Genomic DNA, 15,892 nt, shown 5'->3' on the forward strand with positions numbered 1-15,892 from the left:
TTGTCTAAATATGTATCAGAAATTACTTCTAAGCAAGTCACTCATTCTAAAAGTGCTCCAGCTCAAATACGTTTAATTATAGAGTTTTAACACGATGTTTAACCCCAAAAATAATTAAGTGTAGTTTAGTAACATTGATAAATAAAATAATTCTTTTAATCTTTCTTTATGTACAACCATATTTCTAAAATTAGGGATGTTACATTTAGGTTTCTTTTTTTCCTTGCTAGAATGTAATAATCCATAATAATAATAATGATTTAGATTCTAATCTTTCAATTATAATATATACAAGTGGTCCCATGGTAAAAAGAAAAAACATGGAAGCATAAATCATAAAAGCAATTTCAGTCCACTACTCAATATTAACACAAAGGCTAATGAATTTAGACAAAGTGATGACGATATCATATTTAATTTCCAAATCCATTGTTCGAAATGAGAGTGCGAAAGCTAAGTGGAAAAAGCCAAAATTACCAAAACTCTTAGCACTAGAAACCTTTCACTGGAGGCCCAAGATTGAGCCGTCAACTTCACATTTACGTTCATCTTGACATTTTAAAACGGCTGTCAATTTCCATCACGAAAAAAGTGTGTATATGTGTATTGAAGTCTCACTTCGAGTATGTTTTTTTTGTTGTTATGTGATTCTATCGAGTTAGTATTGTTTGCTATTGGCGCATACATCTTTGTGGACCGGAGACAATAGCAGGCTAATTAGTCATTTTCCAACGTGTTTCGAACTGGAGACCCGGCACATGAGCTACAACCTTTAACCACGTGAGTATCTTGTGCTGGTTGGTTATCGAGTTATTGTTAGGTTTTGGAGTCTTCTAAGATTTATGTGAAACCAGTATCATTAAAAGTGATAGCAATAAAAAAAGATGAAACAGATTTACGTAGCAGTATATTATTATGATAGTCTTATTAAACTTGGTTTCTTCTTCCTTTTTCCCCTTCAAAATTCAAATCAAAGTCTTTGTAAATTTGTTACGTACAAACTAAATATTGGAGTATAAATTATTATGTGAAAGTGTGGACATCGGAAATTTGTAATATGTTTGCATTACATGACCTAAGGGCTGAGATAATCAATTATAATATATTGTTCATGATCGTATCGTAACACCCTTTTCTATAAATAAAAAAAGGTTACGTACGGCATACGACACTTATTAAGCTTTGATATAAATAAAAATATTTGAAGAGAAACCTTAGAAAGTAGTTTACCTAAACTACTACTTCTTTAACTATCCAAACCCACTTGAAGTAAACTTAATAAATATCTCACAAGATCATCTTAGTCTAAGAGATCTTAAACTCTCAACCAACATCTTAAAACATCGTACAGTAATAGCATAACCACTAACACCTAAATCCTAAGAACAACCGTAGATAGCCTAAAAGCGTAAGAAGTTACTTAGATGAACTCAAATGACAGGTATGAGGTATCCCGAATGACCTTGATCATCTTTTCCGCGATGCAAACTTATTTACTTCCCAACAATAGCCTTCTAAAGATGCTCTCATGAGCAAGAACAAAAAGATGAAAACCAACAAAAAAAAAACACACCAAGAAGATGAGAAAAAATGTTGCAAGATTATTGCTCTGTTCTCACTTTTATAGCCCAACTACATAAATCATAAACGTTCTTGTATCTAAGAACAAAGTGGTTCGATGGAACGATAAAACAATCGAAGATTTTACCTAAAGGAGATGAGTTTCTTGAACCTTTAAGATTGGATCCAAGAAGACCGCAAGAGCTTTTATTGTGAGGCATTATTCTTATTCCAAAACTCTGACTATTCCAAAACCATCGCTTAAGTGTGTTTATTCACGATCGAGTCTCTTTATTTCTTCGCAAAGGTAACACCTTTATGAATACTTACTGAAAGCTCTTTCTTTGCCTTCTCTAATCCCATCCTGATCAATTAGCAAAAAGAAAGGGCGGAAAAACGATATGAACATACAAACATGTCGAAGTAAATTCAAGATGTCAGATCGATCAAGATTTTAACTTTTACCTCTCATATTCGTTCAATGGTCCAAGGCCGTACACTTCATCGATCCCACATCGTCCCAGACGCACCTTCGATGCGAAGAAGGGAAGCTCAGTCACCTGTATGAGGAATAAGACAAAGTCCATATGTTCATCTTTTAGGGTTAAGAGATCTTTTATAGATACAATATTGTACAGTTGAATTAAAGGACTGTACATGGGATGCCACATATGCGCACTCAACGATGTTTGCATCACCTCGTAGACCCCTGAGGCAAGCATCTGCAAACTCCACTGCTGCATATGCCTGTATTTTATCATTTAACAGATTGAGATATCAATCAAATTCCCAGCTTTGTCATACAACTCCCATGTTACAACAAAAGACCTACCATGGATAGTGTTGCAGAACCTGCTCCAGCTTTAGCCTGCAAAATGATTTAAACGGTAAATGCACCGCTTAATTCGAAGTTCAAAACAAAGAAAGCTGAAAGATTAGTTTATACCTCAACAACTTCAGTGCCACCGTTTTGGATGCGGTCTGTGAGATATTCAATCTCTTTTTGAGTGAACGAGCAAGGAGGTTTCACCTGTAGCCAACATAATGATGAGAATATTATATCTGCTTCAAACAAACATAATGATGAGAATCATCTGATCTCAAACCTGCGAAAGCAGTGGTAAAATCGTAACTCCTGCGTGTCCTCCAACAACCGGAACTTCAACTTCACGGGGATCAAGACTCATTACTTCCGCCTATTCAACCCCATAAATGCAAAGAAGAAGATAGTTGAGTTCTAATGGACAATACTAAACACCATTCTAAGACCAAATAATGAGTGCATACCACAAAGGTATTAGCTCTAACAACATCAAGCATAGTGACACCCATGAGTTTCTTTGGATCAAAGGTTCCAGCTTTCTTGAAAACCTCAGCTGCGATTGGCACCGTGGAGTTCACCGGATTACTGATTATATTCACAATTGCTTTAGGACAACATTTAGCTATAGCTTCAGAGAGTGTCCTCACAATCCCAGCATTAATGTTAAACAGATCATCCCTCGTCATCCCTGGTTTCCTCGGAACACCAGCAGGTATGATCACTAAATCCATACCCGTAAGTGCTTCCTCTAACTGCGGCTGCCCGAGAAATCCACGAACCTAAAACAAAGTTTTCCAAAAACATTCACAACAATCTCTATATGATCTTAACAACAACAATCATCACTAGTGCTCTACAACATCTAAAGTACTAGTTTTTAAGCTCATGTATATGATCTTTAAGCTCATTTCTCTATTTCAACAACAACAATCATCACTATTGATCAATTTTATTAGCTCTAAAACATCTAAAGTAGTAATTTTGGAATCGAAAACCGGAGAATTTAGAACTTACAACGGCACTAGTATCCATATGACTAATATCAGCAGTAACACCAGGAGCATTAGCAACATCATAGAGATGAAGAACCGAAACCAAAGGATTCATCTTCATCAACATCGCAAGAGGTTGTCCAATTCCACCAGCTGCTCCAAGTATCGCCACTTTGAATCCGGGTGATCCACCTTTTGCCCGACAAGCCACCCGATTCAAACCTGACCCGTCAGCAATCTAAATCCAAATCATCGAAATCAGATCAACCCAAAAAAAAAAGAATCAAACTTCGATCACCAAATTGGTTTAAGAATCAGAGAATTCAACGAAATTTGAACCTGATTATGAAGATTAGGAGGATTGAGATGAGCAGAGATTCTCGCGATACGTTGGTTTGGATCCATGGCTGCTTAAAGCTTTGTTCTTTAACAACGAAATTGAGGTCTGATTAAGCGATCACGGTGAAGAATCGGTAAAAGGGTACGAAGAGATTTATATAATAGAGAGATAGTGATAAAGATGACGTCAAAATGGATCCATGTATTGGGAAGTGTGGCAAGAGAACAGAGAGAGCTTATCTGTCGTTTCTCCGAAGTGTGGAAGACGGTACGACATTTCCGGTATAAATTCCGGTACAGTTCAAGTCAAACCATACCTTTTAAACTTATAATTTTATTTTAAAACAATTTTGTTAAAATCTTTTACTGCTTAACTACAGTCAAATTATGTGCATTATGTTCAGAACGGTACGATATTTCCGGTATAAATTCCAGTACAGTTCAAGTCAAACCATACCTTTTAAACTTATAATTTTATTCTAAAACAATTTTGTTAAAATCTTTTACAGCTTAGCTACAGTCAAATTATGTGCATTATGTTCAGGACGGTACGACATTTCCGGTATAAATTCCGGTACAGTTCAAGTCAAACCATACCTTTTAAACTTATAATTTTATTCTAAAACAATTTTGTTAAAATCTTTTACTGCTTAGCTACAGTCAAATTATGTGCATTATGTTCAGAACGGTACGATATTTCCGGTATAAATTCCGGTACAGTTTAAGTCAAACCATACCTTTTAAACTTATAATTTTATTCTAAAACAATTTTGTTAAAATCTTTTACAGCTTAGCTACAGTCAAATTATGTGCATTATGTTCAGGACGGTACGACATTTCCGGTATAAATTCCGGTACAGTTCAAGTCAAACCATACCTTTTAAACTTATAATTTTATTCTAAAACAATTTTGTTAAAATCTTTTACAGCTTAGCTACAATCAAATTATATGCATTATGTTCAGGACGGTACGACATTTCCGGTATAAATTCCGGTACAGTTCAAGTCAAACCATACCTTTTAAACTTATAATTTTATTCTAAAACAATTTTGTTAAAATCTTTTACTGCTTAGCTACAGTCAAATTATGTGCATTATGTTCAGAACGGTACGATATTTCCGGTATAAATTCCGGTACAGTTCAAGTCAAACCATACCTTTTAAACTTATAATTTTATTCTAAAACAATTTTGTTAAAATCTTTTACAGCTTAGCTACAGTCAAATTATGTGCATTATGTTCAGGACGGTACGACATTTCCGGTATAAATTCCGGTACAGTTCAAGTCAAACAATACCTTTTAAACTTATAATTTTATTCTAAAACAATTTTGTTAAAATCTTTTACTGCTTAGCTACAATCAAATTATGTGCATTATGTTCAGGACGGCCCTTAAATATGTTGGGCCACAAGCTAACATTTTTAATGGGCTTATAAGCTACTTCAAAAAAAAAAAAAAAAAAAATAGAAGAGGGAAAAAATTGGGAAAAAATAAATCTTCTCAATTACTCTTTGTCATTTTTCCAATCAAGAATAATTTGTTCACCAACAATATTCTTCTCAATTTTTTTTACTTTCAGTAAAAACAACTAAAAATTTCCTCTCATAAATACATGGTATACAATTTTCTTCTACTTTTTTCTTCTCGTTTCTTCTCTTTTTTTTCTTTTCTTTTACATGGTATACAAACCAGTCACACTCATAGACTCTTTCAAATTCTTTCTTATTCACTTAACTTGGTTCTAACACTAAGCTTAGGCATTTACAGTACAAAGCTTAGAAAATATAACTTATAGTATTTTTTAAGATATTTTACAACCACAATTTTATTCGACCCACTCATAACCATAACTTTATTTAACACACTCTTATTCACATATTAATTTATTGTTTTATCTTGACATATTTTGTACCGGGTACTTGAGTTTCAATTCGGATACGAGCCGAAAAGGAGGTAAAAGCCAGGTAACAAGTAAATTTGCCCAATCTTAGTAGATGTCTCGTTTTTGCACTCATGAGTAAAATCTCTAAATTTGGGATAGTCAAATATCTAGAGCCATATAGTTTCTTCCTACGATTTAAATACAATTTGTTCATATATAGTTTCTTAGACGAGGTTTATGTAGGAATGGCCTTCGTTCTTGATGTTGGTAGATAAACTCTCATCTCTTTTCTTTTAAAGTTCTTTGCTTGTTATATCCTAAAACCGAGTATCTGACATGTATAATATTACTCAGTTTTGGCTAGCCAATTGTCATGTTGGGTACCTATTTTATCATTTACTGTTGAAGAAACAAAAAAAAACGATGTATAGTTCTATTTAAGAATATAAGCCAACTCTAGCTATAACACCGTAAGATCCATCATCCATGTCTCTTAAAATTGAAGTGCATGTACTTTGATCATATTGAGGGCTTTTATGATAATATTTACGGGGGTTTTAACGTCATAATATAAAAAAGGTTGAGGCGATTCGTTTATAATTGAAACAAATAATAAACCTACAAAATCTTTCTCGGTTTTCTCCATCTTAACGTCATATATTTAATGTTTGTCATTGATTTTATACATCCGAGAATATTCTAATGACATTACAGAAATATTTCAAAATTACCTCAACCTTTTTTTATTGAGCTGGTCGTTTGTTACACATTTTGACATTATACTGACCGATCCAAACAATTATTTTCCAATGAATTTTACTTTCTATCTAATCAAGAGACAATCAAGGTCTTTAATTATACGGGGCATATCCCCATTTCTGCTGCAAATGCGAAATCACAGATAAACATAAGACAAAACCAACCCATGATACTCAAAACCGACACATTCTGTTTTCAATGACATATATTTTGGATACCAAAAGCTAAACAGATCGAATCTCTCAACTAAAATAATCAAATAAAATCCAAAAAGGAAGATTAACTTTTAATCGCCTGTCTTAAAAATATTAAAAGTTAATCGTCTGTCTAAAATCCTACCTAATCAGTATTTTGAAACACAAAAGGTTTTTCATCATTCTATATTCTTAAAGCGAAATACGAACTTAGTTTTACCATCAAAACAATTGTATTTTTTGTTTGAAATACTCAAAATATTTTTATGAAAAACTATTTATTTAGATTCAACTCTAATATCTTTATATCATTTTATTAAAAAATTATGAGCATTTATAAAATTAATAACAATTTTGTTTTTGGTAAATGGCAAGATCGAGTTCATTGACATGTAAATTATTTTTAAATCTTATCTTTTTTTTTTTTTGGTAGAGTTTTAAATCTTATCTTTGATATCTAATCTTTATTGTATTAGCTTTATCTTTAAACAATTTTTTTTGAGAATTCTCTTACAAAAAATATTAGCATGAAAGAATGGCAGGTTTACCTTTTCTTTACAGATTAGCTCCACAATGTGAGATTTTTTAATTAATACAAAAGTTGAACGAAATACCAAAATATGTGAGTCAATATGCGTAATTGATTGACTCACATTGCTTGACATTAGTTTATGAAATGTAATTAATCTATTGATTTTAGTCCAAGATTTTTCAAAATCTATAGTCATTTGAGTACTTCCTTAATTGTTACATTTCACTAGGATTGCTTTCCAAATATTCAACTTTCAGATTCTTACATCAATATGTTGAAAAAGCTACACCAGTAAAACTAGTTTCATGGGCTAACTGATAAATCTCACAATAGATTTTAGTTTATATAGTAAAATATATATTTTATAAATCTTTTAAATGTGCACACAAAAAAATCTTTTAAATGTGAATTTACAGCTAAATTTTTTTAAAAACATTTGCTGTAATATTCAGAAGTGTAATTTTAAATTAAAACCTAGCTAGTAAAGTAATAGTCTACACGATTTTAATTTCCTTTTATCCACTTCAACGTAATATTAAAAATTCGCAATGTTTCCATTATTACGTAACTTTCTAAACTCGTTTCATATAATTTCCAAAATTGGTTCGTAAATCATATCAAGAAATTGATTTGATTCTCCACTATATATTATTAATAATCTCTTTTGACCAGTTTTAGCTAAAACTATAATACTAAGAAGCCAAAGATGAATCATCGTCTCGCCGGAATAATTAGCCCACTTGGCCACATTACTACAGATCCAATTCGTTCCTCCTCCGTGAACCCTTCGTCTCCGGTTTACTACAAAACCATTGTTAACCATTTCAAATCTCAAACCGGTAACCACGTTTCACCTGGGCTTACCAATCAAGAGATCTCAGCCGTTGAATCCTCTCATGGTTTCTCTTTCCCTCTTGATCTCCGTTCGATTCTCCAAACCGGTCTTCCGGTTGGTACCAATTTTCCCAATTGGCGAACCGGGTCGAACCGGAATAATCTTCTTCTCCCTCTTCTTAATCTGTCTCAACACGTCGTCAGAAATGGATTCTGGGTCGATTCTTGGGGGATCCGACCCGGAAATGACGCGGAGGCTTTGTCACTCGTGAAGAAATTGATTGAGATCGCTCCGGTACTCGTCCCTGTATACGGCGATTTTTACGTCCCTTCGACGACGCCAAATTTGGCGGGAAATCCAGTTTTCCAAATCGACGGCGACGGAGTTAGGGAATTGAGTTGCGACGTAGTCGGATTTCTCAAGGGAATCGGTCGATCAGAAACGCCGACGGAGGATCGACGACGAAGGAGACGACCACGGAGAGTGGAGTTTTGGAGCGATGTGGCGGAGGGATGGAGATTTGTGGTGGCGCGTGATTACACGCGCGATTGGTGGAGCGCGTTAGGTTTTGAGGGGTTAACGGCGTGTTTGGACGACGCGTTTTGGAAGCTGAGGGAAGCAGGATGGACGGAAGATGATGTTCGCGATATGATGATGATGGACAGCGTAGATCAAAACACGTGTATCCAGCAGCAAACGCAAACGCAATCGCGGGATGTGGTGTACGCGTTTGGCGATGAGGGAATGAACGAAAGAGATAGAGACACGTGTACAGAGGACGAGGATCATCAGAAAGGCGAAGTAACGACGTTGAGGCATTTGTTGCTTTATGATCGTTTGATGAGCTAAATATTCATCTAGTTGGGATATTATAGTTCTTGTAAATTGGTAAATTGTGTTAGATGAAAATTATTTTCTCGATACTTTTTTTTCATGACATTTTGTTTCGTGGATTTAGGAGATTGATATTGAGTATGATTATCATAAATCTTTTTCTATCATATACTAGTAAAAATTCTGGATTTTTGAATATTTTTTTGGCTATATTATATGCTGCAATGTTATCGATCTTAAAGCAGAAGTTGTTTAACAAAAATCTTTATTTTCATGAGATAATGAAGTTTCAAGAATTTGTTTAAAGACAAAAAATCATGTGTTCGGTACAAAAGAAAAGCTATAACTTATGCTCTGGGAATGACAACAACCCTTAATATGTTCAAAAAAAAAGATTACAACAAATTACAATGACACAAATTGAATTCGTAAAACTCTCTACTAAACAACATCGAATGAGAGAATTTGAGCAACCATTGTAAGATTTACTCAGCCGCAACACTCTCATTGCTCCCTCCATTTCCAGAATCCGGTAAAGTTTCAAGATCGGTGCGAACATCTTTGACTTCTTGAGGAAGATTAGTATCCGAAGAAGAATCAGATTGTTCTTGAGTTACCTCTGTTTCACCATTCTTGTTGCTTTCCTCCTTCTCTGATGTTTCCTCTGATTGCTTTTGTTCAGTATCTGAAACGCTATTTTCTTTGCTAGATTCACTTGTGTCTTCGTCAGTCTTCTTCTCGTTTTCCTCAACCTGTTCTTTCTTCTCACTCTCGGTGTTTACATTTTCCTGTGATTCGTTGGACGATGACTCTTCTTTCTCTTTTGTCTCGGTTTCTTTCTCTTTAGTTTCCTCTTGCGATGCAGACTCTTCTTTTTCAATCTTCTCGTTTTCTTTCTCTTTAGTTTCCTCTTGCGGTGCAGACTCTTCTTTCTCAATCTTCTCGTTTTCTTTCTCTTTAGTTTCCTCTTGAGAAGAAGACTCTTCTTTCTCCTTTGTCTCAGTTTCATTTTCTTTAGATTCTTCTTGCGATGAAGCCTCTTCTTTCTCAATCTTCTCATTCTCTTTGTCTTTAGTTTCCTCTTGAGACGAAGACTCTTCGTTATCCTTTGTCTCGGTTTCCTTTTCTTCGGTTTTCTCTTGGGAAGAAGACTCTTCTTTCTCCTTTGTCTCGTCTTCTTTTTCTTTAGTTTCCTCTAGGAACGAAGACTCTATTTTCTCAGTTTCCTTGTCTTCGTTTTTCTCTTGAGAAGAAGACTCTACTTTCTCCTTTGCTTCGGTTTCTTTGTCCATAGTTTCCTCTTGCGATGAAGACTCTTCTTTCTCCTTTGTCTCAGTTTCTCTGTCTTTACTTTCCTCTTGAGACGAAGATTCTTCCTTATCCTTTGTCTCACTTTCCTTGCCTTTACTCTCCTCTTGAGATGACACTTCAGAAGTTTCTTGAGAACCTCCGTCTCCAGAACCCGTGGATTTACCGGTCACAGAGGACTCACCGTTAGAATCATTGAACTCCTTCTCCAACAACTCATTCTTCTCCATAGATTCACCCTCAGATTTTATTCCCTCCAAGGAATCCGATTCATGACCTGAAGACGAACCAGTACTCTTCTCATCACTACTGCTTTCCCCATTATCTGTTGTGTTAGGCAAAACACTCTTGATAACAGAATCTTCCACTTCTTCAGTCTTTATACCCGACTTGTCTTCCACTTTCTCACTGTTCTCCGACTCACTAGTCTTCTCCTCAGACTCATGAACTACCTCACTAGAAGCATCATCTCCCTTGTAATTATTCTCTCTTGCCTCTTCAATATTCGCTTTCTCATCTATATCTTTCTCTTTACTCTCCTCGCTCTCGTCTATACCTCTGTTTTCTTTCTTCTCTTCAACCTCACTCTCTTCGCTACTACCATTGTCTTTCTTCTCTTCAACCTCACTCTCTTCGGTACCACTCTTCTCCCTACTCTCTTCAGTACCGCCATTGTCTTTCTTCTCTTCAACCTCACTCTCTTCACTACCACTCTTCTCGTTCTCTTCGGTACCGCCATTTTCTTTCCTCTCCTCAACCTCACTCTCTTCGGTACCACTCTTCTCATTCTCTTCAGTACCACCATTGTCTTTCCTCTCCTCAACCTCACTTTCCTCTGTCCCACTCTTCTCATTCTCTTCAGTACCGCCATTGTCTTTCCTCTCCTCAACCTCACTTTCCTCTGTCCCACTCTTCTCATTCTCTTCCGTACCACCGCCATTATCCCTCTTCTCTTCAACCTCACTCTCCTCTACACCGCCACTGTCTTTCTTCTCCTCAATCTCACTATTCGAATCCTCATTAGACACAATCCCTTCACTTTCCTTCTCCTTATTCTCTTCACCTCCTTCAACAATCTCATTCTCCTTATCATCACCATTACCCGAATTAAAACTCTCAACAACATTCTTACTTCCTTCATCCTCAGCTTCATCTACCTCAACAACACGAGGGATAAGATCTTTCCTACCAAGCTTGACAACTTTATCAACACCACCAACAACAATCTTTGCACTTTCCTCAAACTGAGCTTTCTTCTCATGAGAATGCTTAACTTGATAAAGCAACCATATCCCAACACTAAGCAACAAAGTCAATTGAATACAATGCTTCACCTTGAAACCCTTTGATCTCTGTCCTCTTCTCGGTGATGATCTAAACATATTTCCTCAATACCTATTCCAACAAATTAATCAATACCCAATTCTCAGATCTCAATACCAAATTCCATCAGATAAAGAACATTACATTAAATGCACAATGATTGGGAAACAGATCTAAGCAAATAATACATAAAAATAGGAACTTTACCAGGAAAGGCAAATCAAGAGAGCTTTTTTATTTCTGGGAAAACAGAAAGATGAACAATTTTTGCAAAAAGGAACGATTTTGAGTTTTGGGATCTAGAGAGAGAGAGAGAAGTGTTCCCGTTAAACTGCCATTAAAATCGTGCGTCCCTTCAATTGGAATCAAAGCAAATTGCAGAGAAAAATTAGTTTTTTAAATTAAGAGAGAGCTTAACACTTGGAAGATGACATGTGAATCTGTTTAAACGTCGTCGTTATTAAGACACCGACAGTTTGTAACGACGTCGTATCGTATCCTCTAAGGAATGGTTATTATGGGCCTATCAGAAAACATTAAGTCAACTATGGATCCATCAATCATCTTTTAGGTCAATAACTATGGGTTCATTCAAAATTTCATTAAAAATGTTTTATTTAAGTTAGAAACTTAGAATTTTAAGAACAACAAAAATAGGTAAAAGTTATTACTTATTAATTTAATATTTGTAATAAGTTATTTGACAAAAAAAATAAACAACAAATCCAAGGACATTTGGATTCATGATTTTATAAAATTTATATTGGTAGTGTGAGCTTGCTTAAACATCTCTGTTTTTTTTTCCTATGTGAACTCGTACAACTAAAAGTGATATTGATGATCAATCAAAGATAAGTAATAATCCTAATCATTATTAATCCATCACTGCAAGATTAGCAGCAAACGTTTCAACGGCACAGTCCTGTGATTTTCAAACAGAAGATAAAAGCTAGAGGACTGCAAACCAAAACACTTGTCTTGATCTGAAACTTCTTGTTATAATGTGGTCAATTAGTCTATTGAGGAGTTTTACAAAAATATATATGTTAAGAACATTACGCTTCTTGTTAATAAGGATTCATTTGGTCTAAGATCTTGAACTATCATTTGCCAAACATGCTTTCGGTAAACTGTTGATAAACACAGACCCATGCAAATCCATAAAAATGGCGTCGAACAAATCTTTAACACTCTGCTTCACTCCCACAAGATCACTGTCAGAACTGTAGAGGAAATGTTTCTCGGATCTCCCTTTGCTCCCTTTGTTTGTCTTAAAAACCAGTAACACCAAGTGTAAAGATTCTCGGAATAATCTGAACAATGTGGAGTAGAAATGTTTGTAAAAAGTATTGTCACATTAAGCTAAGTCATTTCCAAGAAGCTCTGAAAAGCAAATTTGGGATATGAAAGTCCTAAAGTTTATCACCAGCAAATATATCAACAACGCAGCCTTGTAATGCCAAAACAGAGGAATGAAGCACAAGATCCTTCATTTTTCGACCACCTTTGGCCCTTATCATTCATGAGAGATAGAGTCATGAAATTTGACTTGCATTACACGTTCAGCTGATCAAAGATATATACTAATTTTGTACTGTTCCGCAAGCTAGAAATGAAACAAATTAAATTTAAGTTCATTAGGCTTCGTCAGCGCGCTATGTATCATCCTCAAATCCATCTTCATATCTCACAGACAAGCTATACATATCTAAAATATTCAATAAGCGTCGAGACTCTGTAATCTATTTTCTTGTTGAAGTAACCTACATACATAGGAACAAGTGAAGGTTGCAGGGTTGTCTGCTTTATATAAAAACTAAAATCCGTTTAGTGAATCTCTTAGCTAACACATTTATAATTCTTATAATATAGTGAAAAAGATAGTCCAAAAATCAAAATAGAACTTGTAAATATCCAATAAGTTGCATTGAAGTTTTAATATGGTTGCTCTTGAATTTGTGTTACTGACTAGTTGAAGAGAGCTCGACTCGATCCTCAGGCTGCTAAATTTTTTTTGGTTGTGATGTAAAAGATTATTTGGATTGCTAAATTTTCTGCAGTCTAAGGAGATGAGACATTGATCAAACGAAGATTAAATGTTAGAATATTTGATTAGAATCGTTATGAATTTGGTTCTCTACTTAATAGTATTTGTCTATTTTGGAAATCGATTCGAATATTTATTTGCATAATGACATGACCAATTAATTTATATATTGGTCTGTCATCGCGTACAAAGCAGCTGGTCTAATTTGATATTAAATCCATGAGTGTTTTCAATAAAGCAAACGACTAATAATATTTCTAAGTGAACCATATAAAATATAGACCAGTTGTTTTTTAGTTCGCCGTTGTGCTATACCAAATCTAAGCTTGGTGATCAAATATTATTCCTGTTCTTTGAAAAAACGTTCGAAACAAGAAGTCGACAAACCGACAATTGAACTAGCAATTGACACATGTATTATGCTGTTCTAAATAAGCTAATTTGCGTACGTGCACACGTAAACGAATTCTATCAATCATTAATAGGGATTATTTAATCACCAACACAATAATTACTAGCGTTACCAATCACTTAAAATAAATGTAATCTAATGATATTAGTACACATATATAGGACTAGGAGACGGTGTAATCGTTGCTGAACCTGACCCGGTGGTAGTTTTTTTTTGGTATGTTGTGGACCATGGACCGGCCCTATGGTCTATTTCCTCATACAACGATTGGTAATTTAAGGGTTAACATATATATATATATATATACAAAATTATGATCACTTCAACGTTTTTTTTTGTCATGTTAAATACATGGAAAATAGAAGATAAATATTTTTTACCTTTTCTAATGCGAAGTTCAAATAGACTTAACCTATGCAAAGTATGAAGTTAGTTACTTTTAGTAAATCAACATAAAATAACATCAATTTTGTGTAAAGAAATTTTGACATAAATTTTCTGCATATATCCCAGAAGTTTAATAAACTAGGTAGCTGCGTAGATATCTCACTATCAAGCTCTAGGGCCAACCGGCCAAGTATGGAGTTGCATGTGACATATGATGATGTACGTAGACCGTAGTGAAATTGAAGGATTCATCAATATAAATATTATCATGTATAGAATAAATGTAGGTACTATATGAAAAACAGAAAATGCATATACATAACCTTTTTTTCCATAGCATATATATATATATATATATATATATATAAAACTCAATATCTTCATAAGATGGTACGTGAGAAAATTTCGAAGAGAAAATCACGTGAAGCATGTCCCACCTTAACACCATTAAGATAGAGCATCTTGCAACTTCTTGCGACTTCACGGTACTTCTCTTCTAAATTTAATGCTCGTTATTTCATTCTTATTATGTGTGTTTATTGAATATTGGTGTTATTGTAAATATCATTTTTCTTTTTTCAACAGCAATATAATACAGTATGGGACTATTATTGATTTTACTATTTTCATCAAATCTTTTGAATTTATCATCTTTATTAAAATCTTACGAATTTATCATTTTTAACACTTAAAAATATATATATTTAGATATATAACTACAACCGCTAAGCTCATACACAACAAATAAAACGTATGTTAAATCACATTTCTGTGAAAATAGTAAAATTCGCAAACTATTAAAAAAAGGACAAATACACAAATCTCTTCCATAAATTAGCAAATCCATAATTGTTTCATATAATATCTTTATTTGTTAATCAACTCCTTTTTGTCGTTTTCAATTTATATATGCATTATTTTGAAATGGTAATCGACTAATAACATACCAAGGATGATAGTACAAATCATTATAAGCTCTGATTCTTTGTTACTAGCTTTATATTGTTAATTAGTTTATTAGCAATTTAGCATCATGCTTTTTTATTGTTATAAAACTCGGCGACTTGTAAGACGAGTAGGTTACTCAACAAACAAAACTTCTCGAAAATCTATATTCAGATGAATAACTCAAACCCTAATTAATTATTCTCTGTTCACAGTTTCTGGATTTTATATATTTTAGCCGACGGACCCTAACTACAATGACTAAAATATTGCTCATATTTACTCCTTTTTGTTAGAATATTTATTCTATTATTGTGACCATTAAATCTTTTTATAAAAGGTATATATTGAGTACACACAATAAAGTATTAGAAAGGTTAGTACTATTCATCTTGTTGTTCGTGTGATCTTTGTATTTATATATTTTTTAAAAACAAAACTCTTGCTAATTATAAAAATTTCATTAAAAGTGATGCATCAATACACGTGAGCTAACCTCCAAACCCCACACCCTTTTTCTCTCTCGCTTAAAATCCTTCACACCCAATTTCCATTTTTTTGTTTGAATTTTCCCTTTGGATAATCCATAAGTATAATATTTTGAGTAAAAGAATTACTATCACATCAAATTAATGCTTCTGATTACACAACTCAATTTTGGATTTACTCAAAAGAGAAAAGTTTGGTGCTACTAAAATTATAAACCCTTTTAAAAGTTG

The 15,892-nt window shown here is 34.0% G+C and overlaps 3 protein-coding genes across 5 annotated transcripts; 1 reads left to right on the forward strand and 2 right to left on the reverse strand.

The window, feature by feature from the left end:
• Positions 1-1,151: 1,151 nt before the first annotated feature.
• PMDH1 (peroxisomal NAD-malate dehydrogenase 1) lies at positions 1,152-4,011 on the reverse strand. The gene is made up of 9 exons (NM_127843.5): positions 3,715-4,011; positions 3,398-3,613; positions 2,848-3,162; positions 2,667-2,756; positions 2,507-2,590; positions 2,393-2,428; positions 2,218-2,307; positions 2,026-2,120; positions 1,152-1,924 (listed from the first exon to the last, which is right to left on the reverse strand). Exons 1-9 carry the CDS (start codon positions 3,778-3,780, stop codon positions 1,852-1,854), a joined length of 1,065 nt encoding a protein of 354 aa, NP_179863.1. The 5' UTR covers positions 3,781-4,011; the 3' UTR covers positions 1,152-1,851.
• Positions 4,012-7,688: 3,677 nt separating this feature from the next.
• Positions 7,689-8,984, forward strand: AT2G22790 (uncharacterized protein). Its single transcript, NM_127844.2, has one exon. The coding sequence runs from the start codon at positions 7,789-7,791 to the stop codon at positions 8,764-8,766; it is 978 nt and encodes a 325-aa protein (NP_179864.1). The 5' UTR covers positions 7,689-7,788; the 3' UTR covers positions 8,767-8,984.
• Positions 8,985-8,987: 3 nt separating this feature from the next.
• Positions 8,988-11,801, reverse strand: AT2G22795 (uncharacterized protein). Of its 3 annotated transcripts, none has more exons than NM_001335824.1 (3): positions 11,590-11,800; positions 10,950-11,454; positions 9,039-10,883 (listed from the first exon to the last, which is right to left on the reverse strand). In NM_001335824.1, the coding sequence occupies exons 2-3, from the start codon at positions 11,439-11,441 to the stop codon at positions 9,237-9,239; spliced, it is 2,139 nt and encodes a 712-aa protein (NP_001325058.1). In that variant the 5' UTR covers positions 11,442-11,454; positions 11,590-11,800; the 3' UTR covers positions 9,039-9,236. The 3 variants fall into 3 exon arrangements, with proteins under 3 accessions (NP_850032.1, NP_001325058.1, NP_001325059.1); NM_001335825.1 differs by having other exon boundaries at positions 9,074-10,640; positions 10,752-11,454; positions 11,590-11,772; NM_179701.2 differs by having other exon boundaries at positions 8,988-11,454; positions 11,590-11,801.
• Between the last annotated feature and the right edge of the window lie 4,091 nt (positions 11,802-15,892).

Source organism: Arabidopsis thaliana, chromosome 2 (genome assembly GCF_000001735.4).
Source record: "Arabidopsis thaliana chromosome 2, partial sequence".
NCBI lineage: Eukaryota > Viridiplantae > Streptophyta > Magnoliopsida > Brassicales > Brassicaceae > Arabidopsis > Arabidopsis thaliana.